The sequence below is a fragment of the Danio rerio genome, chromosome 15 (assembly GCF_049306965.1).
Source record: "Danio rerio strain Tuebingen ecotype United States chromosome 15, GRCz12tu, whole genome shotgun sequence".
NCBI classification, from domain to species: domain Eukaryota; kingdom Metazoa; phylum Chordata; class Actinopteri; order Cypriniformes; family Danionidae; genus Danio; species Danio rerio.
The window spans coordinates 27,149,374-27,168,918 of NC_133190.1; the positions used below are offsets into that span (position 1 = coordinate 27,149,374).

The 19,545-nt window shown below is 36.0% G+C and overlaps 3 protein-coding genes across 5 annotated transcripts in view; 2 read left to right on the top strand and 1 right to left on the bottom strand.

Annotated features, from left to right (window-relative positions):
* The window catches only part of si:ch211-108p6.4, a 133,218-nt gene that overhangs the window by 101,657 nt on the left and 12,016 nt on the right, over nucleotides 1–19,545 (top strand). The gene's annotated exons all lie outside the window — the stretch shown is intronic.
* On the bottom strand, nucleotides 1,403–5,182 carry vma12 (vacuolar ATPase assembly factor VMA12). Of its 2 annotated transcripts, none has more exons than XM_073922593.1 (6): nucleotides 4,753–5,182; nucleotides 4,593–4,666; nucleotides 2,717–2,806; nucleotides 2,590–2,632; nucleotides 2,392–2,444; nucleotides 1,403–2,294 (listed from the first exon to the last, which is right to left on the bottom strand). In XM_073922593.1, the coding sequence occupies exons 1-6, from the start codon at nucleotides 4,922–4,924 to the stop codon at nucleotides 2,199–2,201; spliced, it is 528 nt and encodes a 175-aa protein (XP_073778694.1). In that variant the 5' UTR covers nucleotides 4,925–5,182; the 3' UTR covers nucleotides 1,403–2,198.
* poldip2 (polymerase (DNA-directed), delta interacting protein 2) lies at nucleotides 5,616–19,493 on the top strand. Of its 2 annotated transcripts, XM_005157562.6 has the most exons (12): nucleotides 5,616–5,717; nucleotides 5,831–6,025; nucleotides 6,700–6,781; nucleotides 8,341–8,438; nucleotides 8,542–8,638; nucleotides 10,143–10,218; nucleotides 11,832–11,939; nucleotides 12,025–12,161; nucleotides 14,587–14,613; nucleotides 14,722–14,847; nucleotides 14,941–15,020; nucleotides 18,679–19,493. In XM_005157562.6, the coding sequence occupies exons 2-12, from the start codon at nucleotides 5,841–5,843 to the stop codon at nucleotides 18,791–18,793; spliced, it is 1,131 nt and encodes a 376-aa protein (XP_005157619.1). In that variant the 5' UTR covers nucleotides 5,616–5,717; nucleotides 5,831–5,840; the 3' UTR covers nucleotides 18,794–19,493.

Genomic DNA, 19,545 nt, shown 5'->3' on the forward strand with positions numbered 1-19,545 from the left:
GCCCACGAAGAACGCTCGCTTGTTCTCTTTTCGAGCTTTTTCAATTATTGGCCACAGCTTCAATCTTCTTGCTCGATCAGCTGGTGACAAGTCCTCCGTGATTTTCAAACGATTTTTTGTCAGAAAGTCAGCATCCTTTGCAGCACGCCAAACTGCATCTCGGTAAAAGCGCGATGTAAATCGGAAGAGAATACCACGGCCCATGCTGTGTGGGTGAACACTAATGTATGTTAAATCGCGCGAGAGGTTGAGCCGCACAAGAGCAGTAAAAGAGCCGCAAGCGGCTCGCGAGCCGCGGGTTCGCCACCCCTGGTATATCGTCTTGTGTTATGCTTGAACAACTAAATGGATGCTTAAGTTTATTTAACTGATTGTATTTTAATTATATTATGATATCGATGGTGTAGGAACCTTATAAAATTTAAAATAGTCACATTAACCTTTCACTGGAGGTTTACAGTTGGCTGAAAAAACACTAGCTGTGCATATACTGTAGCCCATTAGCCTACATAAATCAGAATAACAGTAAACAAAAAAATATAATTACCATCAAATTAATCAATTTCAAAGGAACTAGTAGCCTAAAAGTGCGATAACAATAAAGTTGCTCTTAATACGTTGTATTTATAATTATCATTAATATCCACGAATAGGCACAGTAAAATATAGTAGACCTACGTTACTTAGTCAGCATGCTCATCTCGTCAGCACGCTTTTTCAGGAGTTTTCACGCCTTTTCTTTTAAAAAACGCGTCGGTCAATTACATTAGTAATACACGTTATCCAAAAAAAAAAAAAACTTAAAAGTTAAGTTCAATTTTCTACTTACTTTATTTCTGTTCGTTTATGATGAGAAACACAGGCGCGCAAAATTCAGTCAGTGACCACGCGCACTCACCAAACTCAAGGTTTTCTCGGCGCTCACTAATTGCCTCTTCTAATTGGCTACTGCATTCATAATCTGCACGGAAACGTATGTGATTGGTTTGTAATGCAATGTGCACATATTAGAATGTAATGGTGGGATTCATATCATCATGTTTTCAAATGCGAAAATGCAAATAGTGTCGTTTATTTGTCCAGGGGCTTTATACAACTTTATTTTAAATTTGGGCGGCATTTCTTTGTTAATTTTGTTGTTTTTCCCCTCAAACATTATCTTGCACAACAAACAGGTTTGTTGATTAAAAGTTTTTTGTCAATCTATTTATGAATGACGAGTATAAAAATGCTGAATGAATAGACTTTCAATGGAGGGACAGAAGTCACTCAGATTTCTTCATGCTCTTGTATTTCTAAGTCAGAAGACGTCTTATTTTAAAGGCGAGTAAATGATAGCAGAACTTCCATTTTGGGGTTTAATTAACATCTTCAACTCAGTGGATTGTGGAGACATTTTATAAAGATAAAGACTGTTATTGAATTGCATAGTTACTAATGAATGATAGAAATAGATATGTACAGGAAATAAGTTACAATATATCTTTTGTTCTCAGATAGGCACATTTGTTTTAGTTTTTTTTATAACTGTTTTGCCTTTTGTTCTATAATTTTCAGTGGCATGAGCATGGCTTTATAAGCCATTTTGTGTTGCACGTTTCTGGTTGTCTTTTTTACTGGTTTGAGACTTTGCAAAAGCTCAACTACACAGCTGCATGTGCAGAACGTACAGTACACAATATACATTAAGCACTGGATCTGCATTTTAACAGCAAATGCTGTAAACCTGGTTCAACAAAGCTGGACTATCAAAGTGAGCATTGCCAGGGTGTGTGATTTAATAAATGTTCCCTTTTTTCTTTTAAATGCTGTTGACTTAAGCATTCTTTTATTATTTTATTAATCACATTTTCCCACACTACTTCTAGGGAGTCAGTCACAATAAACATCCAAGCACAAATCATTTACAATCATGTCGCTTTAAAGAAATAATGTCCATGAAGGAATAAAAAATAAATACAAACACTAGAATTGTGGAAAAACTAGACAGTCATATGAATAATGTATAGTCTGGTGTGTGTGTGTGTGTAATTTATTTTACTAATAAATGTGATCTTTTAGATAAAATTTTTAGATCAAGATTGATTTGTTAAGCTGCAGGGTTTTGATTCGGAAGAAAACAAGAAACTAAAACAGTTGTATGGTGAAACAAGTTAACAACAACAAAAACTGGAAATATTTAATAATATTAGTCACTATTAGGGCTCTCCAAGATCTCCTTCCATAGTCCGGACCAGAACATAGAGCTCAGCAAGGCCGACAACAGATGCTGCAATAACGGCAGCTATTACTCTCTGAAATAAAAAAAAACAATACAGAGACATTATGCGTATTTTAGAATAGGTATTTAAAACACTTCTTGACTATGCAGTGATTTAAATGTGAACTTACTGCTGTCGTCTCAGTGAAGATATACTGGCTGCCCAGATATGAACAGGCAAATGCTGCAATTACAGTTACCAGGAAGTTGAATACAGTAACAACAACAGCCTTCACGGAGCGTACTGCAAACCACAAATGACAAGTAAGATGAACAACAACACAGAGGAAACAGATTACTAATAAGCAAAGAAAGGGGAACATCCTGACCTTGTCTTCCAAAGTCTGCTAAAGTTCCATGTTGATTCATTTCCTGTTGAGTAAAACAGCATATTAAGAAATCTACTGACAGAATGAAAAATGTTAAGGATATATTTGGCTGTAGACGAATGCTCACCTGTGGATTTACGTTCCGTGTTATTCTCTTATATTCTTCATTGGCCAGTTTTGCTTTAATTTTTTCGAGACGGGCCACCAGCTGAGGGTTCTATTGGATTGAAATAAATATCTTTTTAATCACAACTTGGGGTAATGCACAAACAAGCTAGATGTTTTAAACATGCTTTAGCTGCTTATTAACAGTTATTAAGGTAATAGTTAGGTTTTGGCATTTGGTAGGATTAGGATTATATGTCCAATAAATGATTATTTCCAATTTTTTGTCCAGTAATGGTTACTTTTCACAAAGTAGTGCCAAAATTTTAAATGTAGTCATTATTTACTCTCCTTTTATTGTTTAAACATCTATAGGAGTTCCTTTCTTCTATTGAACAGAAAGGAAGATACTTTGAGGAAAGCTGAAAACCTGTAACCATTGACTTTCATTGTAGGAATAACAAATACTATTGAAGTCAAAGCTTACAACTCTCTTAAAAAATCAATTTTTATATTCACCAGAAGAAACTCAAACTGTTAGTAAATGATGGCAATTTTCATTTCTATCACTTTAAGTTACTAGTATCTTTATAAAATGTACATTACTAATATTCTTTATGAGATATTACACTGTAAAAAAAAAAATCTTGCTGCCGATTTTTAGTTGAATCAACTGATCTGAATCAAAACTTACATCAGTAAACTGACTAAAACAATTTTGGGGAACACTTTAGTTTAAGTGTCAATTCACACCATTTACTACTGGCTTATTACCTGCTTATTATTAAAATATTAACTGTTTATTAGCAAATATAAAGTATGATCTTGTTAGACATCCCTAATCCTACCCAATACCTAAACCTAACTATTACCTTAATGACTATTAATAAACAGCTAATTGGTAGTTTATTGAGCTGAACGTCTTAGTTAATGGATTATTAATAGCATGAATTGTACATTAAAGTGTTCAACTTGGTATAACTAAAATATTTGTTGAAATCTGATTAAAATTAGTTTAAAAAGGTAACAAAATAGTTGTTGTCATGACTTTTTGTCATAATTTGTTTACAGTGTAGCACCGATTAATGTATATTAATACTAAATCATTATATACTACTACTTATTAATAATTATTAATAATTAATTTCACATTTCCGCCATTGACCTCTATGGAGATCTGTCATTGAGATATCTACTCTTCATTTTAGACTAGTATGTTACTAATTTTTATGTTCAGGAAGTTCATTGGGAACTAGGAACTTTTAAAACAAAATTTTTACACATTAAATACTAGTACTTAATCATTACTAGATACTCTTTTACAACGTACATAGATGCCAAATCTTTATTTATTAAATACAAGTATTTATTCATTAGACTTTAGTACTTATTCATTAGTAACTCAATTCAGCAAGTACTAGTACACACTTATTATATGCTATTACTTATTTCAAATATTCACTAATAACTTTTAATTGAACTGTACAGCGGCCGTTTTTGACTAGTCATGACAGAATATGAGTTTAAAAAGTAACAACCAGTAAGATACGAATTGTTTAGCAGAATTAATTACAAAAAATACTGGTGTCTAGTATAGAATATGTGAAACAGTAAGTTAGTATCTAATAAATAACTTAAATATTCTAGTATTCATTTAATACCAATAACACTTAATGTATAAAAACCCACATGTAACGAAGTTCTCATATGTAAAGAACAAGCACTAGAAGCATGAAAATAGATACTAGTACTTTTTGTAGGTTAAATGTCTAAATGGCTTGCCATGGTTGATGCTACATGTGACGTTCGTAATGGGCCTATATTAAAGTTAGTGTATATCATTGCAAAATCCTAGTTAAAACAAGAAGAAGAAGAAGAATTGCAAAATCCACACTTACTCTTGGAGGTGTGATGACTTCTGGAAGATGAAGGGTGCTGTCTTCAAACAGCTCGTGAAGATGCACTGGGTGTCCTACAAACACATCATACTCAACGAAGTTCGTTTTTGCTTAAAGTGCTTAAAATTTTGGATTTGTCAATGAAATTTTAGTTTCTTACCATTGTCCTGAAGAAGCTTGTGTAGTTTCCTCACAGTCTTGAAGGGTATGATGGACTGATCTTTGAAAGTCTTCAACTCCTCTTTCAGCTCCTCCGATATGGCAGATTTGCTTTCCAGTAAATCTCTCAACCTCTCCTTAAATCTTTCTCCGATTTTAAACGAAGAAGCCATGATGAAAATAAAAACGCCTGTTTAAGTTCCGCACACGTTAATGTGCATGTATTTTTATATTTGCGAGTTGTGGGGACACCAAGACGAAAAGAAAGTTCCCCGATTAACTTATAAAAAGGCTAAACACTGAAGCTTAAATCAACTTAACGTCACAGTTGATGTTGAGTGTTATCTCTGTTTAAGTGTAACCGTTTATCTTGAATTGAGAATGTTGTGTATTTTCAGTCCTGCCTGTCAGCTGATTTCTTGTTTTACTTCAGTGTTTATTGGATGGTTGCAGAACAGACAAGCTGTGCGCATACCGCCACCCACTGTCAGGGAGTTTATTTACCGTTTTACAGCAATGTAGAATCATATGTATATTTGTTTTTTTTAATTATTGACATGCCTAGATATGTATCCACAAAGGTAACGTGTTATAAATCACCACAAACTCTCATCTTAATAACGATATTTCTTTCTTTCTTTCTTTCTTTCTTTCTTTCCTTTCTTTTCTTATTATAAATTCGTTTTTATTCACATGCTAACTTATAATGTTACTGTTAAAAATTGGCTTACCACCCGAACACTTCATTTATGTAAATGAAATTTCTACAATAAAATCATTAATTGAATATCATAAGTTTTATTCCTCCCTATATCGTAATCATTCTGATATATCACAAATAAATGTTGCTATGACCTTTGTGTTGTAACTTATGCCGACAACTTCCGGTCGCGGTGCGTTATGGGAAATTGTGTGCGACTTTGTACACTTCAATATTGCAATAAAAGGGTCAAAACTCATTTAAGTGTAATTTCAAACTTTAGTTTTTCAATCTTTCTGAATTGTGTGGGTTTAGAATATGATTTTGGGTTTTGAAAACAAATGATACTGACTGCACCCGTGTGTTCATGTGCCGATAGCTGAAGGAAGATGGCAGCGTGTGCAATACGTCGGGGCTTATTGTCCACTGCAAGTAAATATAACCAGCACAAATGCACTCACAGAATATTAAGTGCGATAGACTTCAACAGCGGGTTAGATCCGAAAAGACCCCAGTCGCTGTGTTCATCTTGCGGCTCGTCCAGTTTTCAACAGACGAGGTTCATGTCATCTCGGTAAGAACTATTAAAGCGAACGTCCTAGCATGTCCTCCTGTTACATAACTGCGCAGAGCTGTACTTTCAGCTATCTATTTCCACCGTAAATGTCTTCATAATATATCTGTCAGATGCATTCGTGTTGAATAGTAATGAAATGTCAGTTGTCATTTGTGTAATGTAAGCTGTTCCTGTAGTTTGAAGGCTTCACATGCTTGCAGCACAACTGCCATATTGTCTCAGTGACTGTGGCTGAACACTAAACAGTGAAGTTGTTTTTTGCTAAGTTTCTGAAATTTAAATGTGCTGATCACACGGGTTTTGAGTAGAATTATACAAAGGCATCATAATTGAATTAATGCCAATATACAAAATTGAGGCCTACAAACCTCAGCTTTTCTTCCAAACCCCCCAAAGCCATTCTTGATTACATAAGTGTCAGTCTGGGCCGGAGCCAGTAGACGGTAAACAAGTTCTATTTCTGTGGTCAGCACACCTCTGTCTGTTTAGTTTAGTGCACTACAAAAATTTCAAGTTCAATGTGGTCTTGGTCCCAATCTCCTGAATGTTGTGCAATAGCCTATTCAGTCTTGTTGAAAACCCATTCAATCTTTTGTTGAAAAGCTGACTAGGTTGTAGAATTTATTTTCAATTTATGTTTGTATGTATGTATGTATGTATTTACCTGACAGAAACAGACCAGAGGGGAAAATACTGGAAGCTGTTGGAGTATTTGAAGCCCTGAAGCAGCATGGAAAATATGAAACAGGACAGGTCAGTTGTCTTTTTAATTATGAAAACTCATTTTGAGTACTCTGTAGTATTATTTTTATTATTCTAAGACTGAAATTTAGATTTTAAAGTTTACTTTAATGCTAAAACTAATAGGAACTTTAAGAAGAAGCAGCTACTAATGGAATGGCAATGGCATTCCGGTGGGGGAAAAAGTTGTATTGCACATGCTGGACTTGCACTGCTGCTTTGTGATGTTCTATAACTGTCTATTACTACAGAATTGGCTAGCACATTTAGGGAACAAATTAGTGTTGATTTATGGTATGAGGTTTTATGATGGTAAATAATTATTCAATGCAAATGATGTTTGGGATCCAAACTTTATATTGTTGCAGATAGCAGTTTATTACCATTCACCATTTATGTTGGCATTGTTTAAAAACAAATTAATTTAAAACCTGTTTCTGAAAGTTGCATTTCTCAAGCTCCCATAATGCTGTTTTTTTGTGTAAATGATATGCCAGAACGTATATGTCTGTTTTAGTTAAAAATTTGTCTTGTAAACACTTCATTGATGAATGGAAGGCAGGTGTGTCCTAAAGTCTTTTCCTGAGAAATGTTCCTGAAAATGTGAGCCGAAAAAAACTATTTGTCCCGCTGTAGTCACTGTGCGAAGTGACTTTAACAGCAGACATGAAAAGCACTGCACTGCACCATGAATCCCTGTAATTTCAATGGCGTGCCTCACGCAAGCCGGTTTGTTGCTGTGCCACCCAAACTAAAAGCAGCGAATCTCACTGTTGACTAGCTTATGCTGTCTCACTCAATATTTCCTCAAAATATATTAAAATTTCTAAAATATGCAAAGTGTGTTAATACTTTTGGGCGACTGTATTTTTTTCTGTCTGATTTTTGTCACTGTTGATAAAATGTAGTTATTTTATTGGTTTGAGTTTTTTTTTGTTAGAATATTGAGTTAAATTGTACTAAATTACTTTATAAAATTAAATAAAATTCCGAATCATTTTTCGATTTTTGTTTTTGGCCAAGTGCATCCAGAATTTTCACTTGAGTGCATCCTTTTAAAAAAAGTGCAATTTGATTGTGTCAGCAGCACACACAGTATGACAGTTAACAAGACAATGAAACTGCTCTAAATGAGACTACATTTCCGTATGTGACCATATAAGATATACAAGCTTCATTTTCATTTTAGATGTATATCATAATGATATTATGTTAAATGTTTGTAAGCATCCAACACCATATTGACTTGCATAAACGTTGGTGTCTTAAACTGTATTTCTTCACATACTAAAGAAACACATTCATAGTTTCTGCCTTGACATAGTCTTCTTATGTCAGATCATAGTCTGTCTCATAGTCAGATATTGTTTCGATTGCCATCCATATTAGTGTGCTAAATCTTACCCTGGCAACACCCTTGCCACCACCACAAATACATTAGCAATATAGCTTATAGTAGACTGTATATCCTTCAAAACCTTAAATCATAATTCTTTTAAAATGACTTCTATCTCAAGCCTCCATCTGGCTTTGTGGACAAACTTTACTCATCCAGTTGTAATTTTCCGCAGCTCTTCCTGCACAGTGTTTTTGGATATAGAGGAATTGTGTTATTCCCGTGGCACGCTCGTCTTTATGATCGCGATGTGAGTCCTGCTACCACCGACAGGTATGTAGTGGAGGGTCGTCTTTTAGGCCTATGCATGATTAAATGCTTTGGTTTGTGTTTCAGCTCATTGATCCTGTTTGTCCTGTGCTTTTTTTTTCTTCAGTAAGCCAGACTCTACAGGTCATGGATCCAAAGAGGTGAAGGGTAAAATGCACACATACTACCAGGTCCTCATAGACACCAGAGACTGTCCTCACATAGTAAGTACCAGCAGCATTACATTTGCTCCAATTATATGTAGTCTAATTACATGTAGATTTTGATATACTGGATTGCTGGTAAAAAATATACATATTTAAATGAATGCTGAAAGCCGTTGGCTGTTATTTTTTAGCATACACTCACCGGCCTCATTATTAGGTACATCTGTCCAACTGCTCGTTAATGCATACTTCTAATCAGCCAATCACATGGCAGCAACTCAATGCATTGAGACGATCTGCTTCAGTTTAAACCGAGCATCAGAATGGGGAAGAAAGGAGATTTAAGTCACTTTAAACGTGGCATGGTTGTTGGTGCCAGACAGCTGGTCTGAGTATTTCAGAAACTGCTGATCTTCTGGGATTTTCACGCACAAACATCTCTAGGGTTAACAGAGAATGGTCCAAAAAAGAGAAAATCCAGTGAGCGGCAGTTCTGTGGGCGCAAATGCCTTGTTGATGCCAGAAGTCAGAGGAGAATGGCCAGACTGGTTCCAACTGATAGAAAGGTGACAGTAACTCAAATAACCACTCGTTGCAACCGATGCAGAAGAGCATTTCTGAACGCACAGCACGTCCAACCTTGAGGTGTATGGGCTACAGCAGCAGAAGACCACATCAGGTGCCACTCCTGTCAGCTAAGAACAGTGAAACTGAGGCTACAATTGGCACATACTCACCAAAATTGGACAATAGAAGATTGGAAAAACGTTGTCTGGTCTGATGAGTCTCAATTTCTTCTGCAACATTCTGATGGTTGGGTTAGAATTTGCCATAACATGAAAGCATGGATACATCCTGTCTTGAATCAATGGGTCAGGGTGGTGGTGTAATGGTGTGGGGGATATTTTCTTGGTACACTTTGGGCCCATTAGAACCAATTGAGGATTGTGTCAATGCCACAGCCTACCTGAGTATTGTTTGCTGACCATGTTCAACCCTTTATGACCACAGTGTACCCATCTTCTGATGGCTACTTCCAGCAGGATAACATGCCATGTCACAAAGCATGAATCATCTCAGACTGGTTTCTTGAACATGACAATGAGTTCACTGTACTTAAATGGCCTCCACAGTCACCAGAGCCTAATCCAATAGAGCACCTTTGGGATGTGGAGGAGCGGGAGATTGGCTTCATGGATGTGCAGCCGACAAATCTGCAGCAACTGTGTGATGCTATCATGTCAATATGGACCAAAATCTCTCAGGAATAATACCAGTACCTTGTTGAATCTACGCCATGAAGGATTAAGGCAGTTCTGAAGGCAAAAGGGGGTTTAAACTGTTACTAGTAAAGTGTACCTAATAAAGTGGCCAGGGAATGTATTTAATACAATGTTTGTGAATGTAAGTTTTCATTTCTTAAAAAAAAATGTTGAACAAACTTTTAAACTTGCATAAAGTTCTTCCTGAATACTTGACTTGCTGATATAAGCAATAATAAGGTCAATGTCAACTTGTTTTGACAAATTTATCTTTTTGATTTTTTCTTTGTCACTAATAGTCCCAGCGTTCTCAGACTGAAGCAGTTACGTTCCTGGCTAATCATGATGATAGTAGAGCACTGTATGCAATTCCAGGTAAAAGAAATGGTCATCTTAATAGTTATGTTTGAATATACAGTACTAGTTGGGTATCTTATTTCTGTGTCTGTAGTAGCTGCAAGTGAACATTGTGCGTAGGTTTTCATCATGTCATCTGCACCCAGATCTACCGGTTTTTATTTGTCACATGTCATTAGACAGACTTTTGTCGGCACCTTGGCTTTAGGTTGCACTTCTGCATTTTTGTATCTAGCTCTGTGTTTTTATGTGTGTTGCTGCCCTCTGCAGAATGGAGAAGTAGTATTGATCAGCACTGATTTGATTTGATTGTCACTTATAAACACTGATCTATCTTGAGTCGACAGATAAAAATAACATGCTTTTGGTTAGTTATTTTGGCAACAAACTTAAAGCCAGAAATCACAATTAAAGGGACAGTTCACACAGCAGTTAACATTTCCTCCTCATTGACTTTGTTTACATGGACATCAGTAATTGAGTTATTTGCCTTAATCTGAATAAGACAATAATATGATTAAAGTGTTTACATGAGTTGCTTTTTTAAATGTTCCTTTCATGATACCATTTTACACTACGCTATCTACATTTTGTCTGGAGTTTTATATAGTTTTGAGTGTTTCATTTTTAATTTGTCATCTTTAACTGCAGTTAGGCACTTTCACTTTCATTCAGGAACATTTTATGCATGCCCCCGTTGACAAATTAGATATTGGATGCGGGTTTGAATTGATGGAAGAGTGTAGTTTTAATGCAAATTGTACTGCACGCTGTTTGGGTAAAAAAAAAAAACCTCCATATTTTATGATGCAGGTGTCTGTGGTCCTTTACTGACTCGGTAGGTACAGAAAATAGTGTCAAAAAGCTGCATGTGTTTAGACTATTCTGATGCAAAATGTGGTGAAAATCCGACATGAAGACAGTAGTTTAAGCTGTTTACATGTCTGTAATGCAACTAAAATCGGCATCTCCACATGTCTTTATTCTATTTCTGTTTAGTTCAATTATGACCTTAATTCTTAATCAAAGTATTGTCTTAATTGTATGAAAATTTGATTATTGGTGTCCAAAGCAGACCTTTAAAAACGTTATAGATTTTTATCTCGTGTATTATTAATATTTATTATTATTATTTTATTTTATGTATTGTTTATTGCTGTTGATGACTTTTAATTGTTAAAATGTTTTTATAATTATAGAAAAGTGATATTTATAAAATTTGTTAAATGTAAATGTGATCTTTTTTTCCCCTATAACATAGCTAGAAGCTGATGTGGCAATAGATTCAAAACTCTCTCGCTTTCTAAACTTTTATAATTTTTTTTCCTCTGTTGAACACAAAATAAGATTTTCTGAACAATGTTGGGGGGTAAAGCAGTCATTGACATCCATAATAGGAACAAAAAATGAAATCAGTGGCTGTTTTTCCAACATTTTTTAAAAATCTAAAACACTAAAGCAGATAACTCATTGGCATAATTGTGAATATTTCTTAAATTAATTAATTAATTGTCAGTTTATTTCTCTAAATAAAAATCCCCCCTTTAAATAGAGGCCTGATTTTTTTTTTTTTTTTATGAAAGCTCCATTTATCACTCATTCTTTCATTTGTATGCCTGCATGTGTTTCAGGTCTGGATTATGTGAGTCACGAAGACATCCTGCCTTACAACTCCACTGAACAAGTTCCTATCCAGCATGAGCTGTTTGAACGTTTCCTAATGTTTAACCCCTCCAGAAGTAACTAGTCATCATCTTCTCATTAGTATTAATATCAGTCCTGAGTCTGATAATAAATTTCATTGCATTTATTTTGTTTCTTTAGATCCTCCGTTTACTGCGAGAGATACCTTACGGGCCTGGCAGGAGAAGAACCATCCCTGGCTGGAGCTGTCAGATGTGCACCGGGAAACCACAGAGAACATCCGTGTCACCGTCATCCCCTTCTACATGGGCATGAGAGTAAGAATAGAGTTTTAAGTGGATTGCAGATTAAATGTTCACAACCTTAAAAAAAGTTTGTGGCCTGTAAGATTATTTATAAAAGAGGTCCCTTATGCTCACCAAGGCTGCATTGTGTACAAAAGCACAGTAGAAATTGTAATATTGTGAGGTTTTACAGATGAATGTAACTGTATTATTTATTTGTATATAATACAGTTGTTGAAATGTATTTTAAATTCTGTTTATTTAAAAAAATTCAATGCATTCGTGTGATGGCAGTGCTGAGTTTTCAGTAACTGTTACTCCAGTCTTCAGTGTCACATGATCATTCAGAAATCCTTTTAAAAAGCCTCTATTATAATATGCATGCAAGGCCAAAAACTCTTTTATTGTTTTATAATATGCATTTATTTTTACCCAATTATCCCAACAACTCCCATATGAATCGTTCAGCTACTCATTTGTTCCCAAACCCCTCCTTAGCACAAAGCTAATCTGTGCTGATTGTACCGATGACACAGTCTGTTGTGACTAGTCGACTGCACTCAGCGTGGCAATAGCAATGACAAACAGCAGAGGATTGCGAGTTCAGAAACGCATTTAAATCGGTAAAGGAAGAAGCATGCGTCGTGTTTTCAATGTGATTTTGGACGCAATATGTGAATAGCCTCATGGAGGTTTAACCAGAGAGATAGAGTACAAGCAGTGATCTATAATAAATAAGTTGCACGGATCTGTGCTTGAGCTGCGTATATTTGAGGGAGTGTGCAAGAGGTTTTGTGCACAAGCAGAGGAAATTGGCACGCAAGCTGAAAGATTTGCATGCTCGTATTGCATAAATGCGATCTCGACTTGTAATTCTGCGCTCACGACATTTCTCCATTTGTCATTAAAATAACGCCATAGGTAGTTGGTTGATTTGTGTAAAAGGTCTGCCGCCACAGCTGGAAAAAATCCTAAAGGGAAACACTGTAAGGGCGAACTCACACTATGCTATTCAAACCGTGCTCAGGCCCGTCCAGCGTATCATTTGAGAAGTGTGAGTGCTCTGAATCAGGCTCAGGCATGGTTCAGTTGGCTGGTCCTGGCCCGGTTGGAAATGTTGTGCCAGAGCACAGTTCACGTGGGCTCAGGCGTGGTACACTTGTAGTGTAAGTGCAAAGACATGACCGAGACATGACTTTTAAGGGACCGTTTCATATGGATTTATTAATCATTCTTACTGTTCAATGAACCTGAACTGTTGTAGATTATTAAAGACACAAACCCCCCACTGCATGACAGTTGCACCTTCAGCAAACCTCATAATTCTTGCTGCACAAGGACTTTATGATTGTTTCTGAGCGTCAAAGGTGGCTGATCTGTTGGGCGAAATTTTTGACTGCGTGTCACCACATCCCAAACCACTAAAACGATATAACTTAAGAAATCTCCACTGTGCTGAACGCCATCATCAATGACATAAGCGTGCTCAGGCCTGAATGCAATGTAAGTGCGGTCCGCCGGGGAAGACGAGAGGGGGACAAGCGTGCTTCGGCGCGGTTCAAGGCAACTGTACATAGTGTGAGTGCGCCCTTACATGTTATGATCCGGAGGAAGAAGAAATTGGTCCATGTGAACTGTGTCAGACTTTGACAGGGACTGTCAGTAACTGTTAAAGCCCCATACATAATAGTCTCTGCTGCTCCTTCCTTTAATAGCAAACTGCCGGCGAATCCCACGTTGCAGCGTAGGTTATTGTATCAAAAATCTGAAAAATGACAGGAACAAACACTGCGCTAATTTTGGCTATACTGTGGTGTTGTGAAAATGAACTTTAACCCTTTATTCTCCGCAGCCGAATCTCCATCTGTTAGTAATCGTTACCTTCGCTCATAATCAGTCCCGTAATCTCCGCTCTCTGCTAGTGTCTGAAGTGAAAGTTGTGTTCATATTACACTGGATCCAGTACTACATATTTGGTGATTTACCGCATCAACGTCAACGCATTCATAGCAAAAGATCCGAACCCAGCTCAATTCATTCATTCAACTCTTGAGTCGAATATTCTGTTAAAGAAAGTCAACTATTTTGTTGAAGAATCAATAGTTTTAAACATAGTGGACTTTCAGTTTTAAACTGATCATCTGCTGGATGTTTTCATTCTCTTAGTGCTGTGTTACACTGCATGGAAGTTCATTATCAAAAACCATTAATAGGAACTCTTTAATGTTATCAATTATACTGTTTACTTTATGTATTTTAAAAAAATGTGATGAATAGAAAATTTAATACAAAATATATTATTTGAAATAGAAATATTTTGTTTTAATTTAAATATGTACTATAGTTTTTGATCAATTAAATGCATCATCGAATACATACATTCTGTATATTTATTTACTGTACTTTAATTTTAAAATGAACATGGTCTTGATTTATGTTTGTTTTTGTATGTCTACAGGAAGCTCAGAACTCCCATGTGTATTGGGTAAGCAAAATTACCTGATTATGGCATTTGTAATGACTAAATAAAAGGGCTATTTATAGGCTGGCCATCGGTGACCTGTTGAAGATGATATGTTGATGTTTTCTGCAGTGGCGTTATTGCATCCGTCTGGAGAACCTGGGCAATGAGGTGGTTCAGCTCAGGGAAAGACATTGGAGGATCTTCAGTCTTTCTGGGACTCTGGAAACAGTCCGTGGAAGAGGAGTGGTTGGCAAGGTGAAATATTAATTAGCAAAAGCATAATCTAGAATTCAAGACTATGGAAATAAGATTTGTTTGCTAAATGTTAATTCATCATTATCTCACCAGGAGCCTGTTTTGTCAAGAGAACAGCCGGCGTTTCAGTACAGCAGTCATGTTTCACTTCAAGCACCCAGTGGACACATGTGGTGAGATTATCAACATGTTGACATATATGCGTTATTCTAGCTTAATATTTAATAGAAGCATTAATAGAAGAAATTAGCTTAATTTTGAATAATGTGGGGTTTAGACTACACAATATTCTGTTTTTGGCACAATGCCTTTGATGTAGGGTGTTGCTATGATATGTAAATCACAATACGATGCAAAAAAAAAAAGAACATTCCTTTGTTAATTCTGACCTTTTAGATGAAAACACATCTTATTTAAAGAGAGTCTTCACAGTAAAATGAAAATTTCCAGTTAATTTACACACCCTCAGTAGAATATCTTGGGTAGACTATTAGGAAGATTATAACCAGGAACATTGTCCTTTGTCCAACTTCTAGAATCCACATAATGGAAATCAGTGGGCACCATCACTTTGAGATTTAAACAAAAAACATTTTTAAAACAAGCTATCCCTTTAAAAACTGCAGTCATTAGCCCCTTTCACACATACAGACGGAAAGGTTGTATGTGTGAACAGGTCCTTTTTGAAAATACCGGTAAATTCGTTCTGGCTATTTTCCGGAAAGAGAAGTTGTAACATTACCGGCAATTTGCCGGAATGCTGCGCTGTGTGAATGCAGAAGGAAGATTGCCGTAATAAGCGCGTGCACGTCTAGAACGTGCTGACGTGAGACGTCTGCTTTAGCCAATCACAACAGTCAGACGCATTTACGTCCACGTGGTTTATGAGAATAAAAGCCTTTGAATATTTTTCCAGACACATTTAGCTGCTAGAAGTTAGTCCGATCACGTTTATATGTTCTTCTTAATGCCAACTGTGTAAATAATCATCGATGAGATGCTTATGATAAGCCGTTGTTTGTTTACCTTCCAAGCTTTGCGTGTGCCTGTGAAACAGCCTGTGAGCGCCTGCACACGCACATATTATGAACATCTCGACATGCGAAAGTGATCCTGCGAAAGTTGTTCACAATATTGATCATCCACAGAGTTTGTAATTTAGTCAAATGTTTACAAATACAAGCGCAGCCGTTTAAAGCTCATTTGTGTTGAATGATGTCAGAATTTACCGGTATTTTGGAATGTATGTGTGAATGCTATTTTCCGGAAAATTTCCGTAACGTCCTCGCCTGTGTGAACAGCGCTTTTTTGAATATACCGGTAAAGTCGTTCCGGAAATTTTCCAGATATTTACCAGTATCACTGTGTGAAAGGGGCTATTGTCTTGTTAGGAAACAACAAGCTCTTACATGTTACAAACAACAAGAATTTAGCATTCAAACTCACCTTAATTTGACAGGCCTATTGTTAGTGGGTTGTAAGGTAAAAAAAAAAAAAAAGATCTAAAAAGCAAGTTTTTGTGTAGTTTAGTAGCTATCAGAGCAGAGAAAGAAAGCTGCTGCTCTCCAGGGTTCTCACTTATAAATGTGGCATGTACACAAAATCAGGGTAAAATGTGCATGGACAATAAAACAAACTTAATGGGAGAATCTGCACAGCTGTTAGTTAACTCCAAGTAAACATATTTAACTTTAATAGTGACTTTATTGAACCACTAAAAATCATAATCATTAATAAAACTAGTTTTTTAAAATATGTCTTTCAATTGATGTTTTTATTTGGTGAGTTACAGGTTTGTGAATGCTTTAATTTATTACAAATCATAAATGTGCTGTTAACTATTGTATGCAATGCAAAATACAGGGATGTGATTTCAGTCACCAGAACAAATGTTTCATTATCAAGCTTTTCATTTGATGAAAAATAAGTGATCCCTTGCATAAAAGGATTGTCTCCATGAATAACATCATTGCATTGTTTGTTACGGGTTACGGGTTGTTTGAACAGGGTTATCACTGGTCATGGGATTTCTGGAATATCATTTCTATTCCAGAAATTAAGAGTCAGGGAATTTTCATTTGTTTATTATTATTGTTAATTTGTCTTTGTGTTTTTCATTTATCGAAATGTCTTTTTGTACTGTATATATCATGCTGTTTTGTTATGGTTAGTCTATTTTTCAGCTTAATTTTTTTTAGCAGTCACTAATTCAAATTTAGTCACCAGACTGTACCAGTTAACTAAGGCTATTATGCCAGTATAATATGAATTGGACATTCTAGGTTGACTCATTTGTATATACTGAATAACGAAGCACCACGTAAACGTAATTACTGCCAAGCTGCTCTTACCATGGAACATATTCTGTTGGAATTTGGAAGTCTGAATACCATTAGCCAAAAAATTTATAAGGAGAGTACTTTTAATGGACATTTTTAAAAATGCACCACCAGGAAGAATCTTAAAATAAAAATATCTTATTTAGTATTTTAAATATATATATTTTTTAATTTAACTGAAAAATCATATTTAACTTTGAATATATTTTTGTGTGAATTTTATTTATTTATTTCTATTTATATGTTTGTCCAAGTAAAATTTTGTTTTTAATCATGTGATTTGTTTTTTATCATGTGATATTCTTATGTATCTCTATTTTGCCATGAGATAGTCATAAGTTGCTGATTTAGCAATAAATAAATGCCAGGATAATATAAATTTTAAGAGCTTTGACTTCACACTGGCCACTTCAGAAAGTAGGTGACAGATAAGATAAATGTAAAGTTTGTAAAAACTAATGGGAGAGCACTTAGCAGCTACACAATCAGTACAAACATCTGACCTTTTTTTCTAAATCTGAGGTAAAGGATTCATAATTCTCATAATCTTTATAAAATACATGCAAATTGATAATCAAGCTAAAACTGTTTTATTAGTTATATTATTCATTTTCTTTTCGGCTTAGTCTCTTTATTAATCTGGGGTTGCAACAATGGAATGAACCACCAACTTATCCTGCATATGTTTTACGCAGCTGATGCCCTTCCAGCTGCAACCCATCACTGGGAAACATCCATACACACTCATTCAATCACATATGCTACGGTCAGTTTTAGCATACCTAATACACCTATACCACATGTCTTTGGACTTGGAGAAACCGGAGCACCCGGAGGAAACCTACGTAAACACATGGAGAACATGGAAACTCTACACAGAAACGCCAACTAACCCAGCCGAGGCTCAAACCAGCCACCTTCTGGCTGTAAGATGACAGCGCTACCTACTGCGCCACTGCGTTTCTTATTTGTAATATTTTAATATTATATTACTAAACATGTAAATTGCATGAGCTAAAAAACGCAATATCAGAAAGATCTGAATAATATTGTGTCTATGCCCGTTAAAACTTTTTAATATTTGTAAGATTCTTGTGGAGTAAGGGGAACTGAAATACATTTAAAATGGTTTTTAAACATTTAATCTCGGTCAGTTGGCGTTTCTGTGTGGAGTTTGCATGTTCTCTCCGTATTCGCGTAGGTTTCCTCTGGGTGCTCCGGTGCTCCCTCAAGTCCAAAGACATGCGGTACAGGTGAATTGGGTAGGCTAAATTGTCTCTAGTGAATGAGTGTGTTTGGATGTTTCCCAGAGATAGGTTGCAGCTGGAAGGGCATCCGCTGCGTAAAACATGTGCTGGATAAGTTGGCGGTTCATTCCGCTGTGGTGACCCCAGATTGATAAAGGGACTAAGCCGAAAAGAAAATGAATGAATGTCACTGAGTTATTTTGTTGCAAAGATGACGCATGCATGTCATGTTTTGTTTCCTTTAGGGGGACGTTCTGCTTTGAGAGGACAGATGGCTCACACTTTGACGTGCGCATTCCACCTTTTTCATTAGAAAGCAATAAGTATGACAAAGCTCCCCCTACTGGCTATCCCTTGTAGTAAGCCTACCGTCACGGATTGGTTCAGCATCCCTACAGGCTGTTCCCTTGGAGATCCATGTTTTACCTTCCTTATCACTGTTCCTTAAATATACAATGGTTTTTAGCTAAGCGTCCTCCAGACTCTGACTGCAGCACGGGGGATTTGAAACAACCGCATATCTTAAAAAGAAAAGGCATAGCAAGTTGCAATGAGGGTTGATCGTATTAAGTAGCGTGATGCAAGAGTGTGAAGGGAACATGGACAGATCCTCTCAAACCCTTGCACCGGGAAAGGCCGTGCTGAAAGAGTTTGAATATGATTTGTTGTTTTCTATTTATTGGGACGGCTGTGTTGAACAACTGAATAAGCTTATTAGCGTTAATTAAGCATATTGCAATTTATCCCTAAGTTCAAACCCCCATTTAGTTAATTCCTTATATTCTGGAGAAAGATGTCAGTGTATATACATTGAATGTTTTCTCCAAATACCTAATTAGACTAATTAAAGGCTTGCTGCAAAGATTACACTAAGGCTATCCCAAAGTCAGCCAGTGAAATGTGGTTTGACTAAGAAAGCCAAGTGGGACGAAACCGTATTAGAGATCACCTTCACACCAACTTTTCATCATGGATTTTGATTAAACTGTTGGATGATGAACTGCTTTACTGTTCACTGTAAATATGTTTGTAAAAGCATAAATAAAATGACATTTCCAGATTCCTGTTTCTTTATTAATGTGATTTCAAAATGGCAGCTTTAGCAAGAAAAC

What these genes read in the sequence shown, in the direction of transcription:
- poldip2 (XM_005157562.6), top strand. Translation starts at nt 5,841, where the DNA reads ATGGCAGCGTGTGCAATACGTCGGGGCTTATTGTCCACTGCAAGTAAA. An exon ending in CCTTCTACATGGGCATGAGA is followed by an intron (nt 12,162 to 14,586) that starts GTAAGAATAGAG and finishes GTATGTCTACAG; the next exon opens with GAAGCTCAGAACTCCCATGT. An exon ending in GAAGAGGAGTGGTTGGCAAG is followed by an intron (nt 14,848 to 14,940) that starts GTGAAATATTAA and finishes TTATCTCACCAG; the next exon opens with GAGCCTGTTTTGTCAAGAGA.
- vma12 (XM_073922593.1), bottom strand. Translation starts at nt 4,924, where the DNA reads ATGGCTTCTTCGTTTAAAATCGGAGAAAGATTTAAGGAGAGGTTGAGA. An exon ending in CACGGAACGTAAATCCACAG is followed by an intron (nt 2,633 to 2,716) that starts GTGAGCATTCGT and finishes TTTACTCAACAG; the next exon opens with GAAATGAATCAACATGGAAC. An exon ending in TCTTCACTGAGACGACAGCA is followed by an intron (nt 2,295 to 2,391) that starts GTAAGTTCACAT and finishes TTTTTATTTCAG; the next exon opens with AGAGTAATAGCTGCCGTTAT.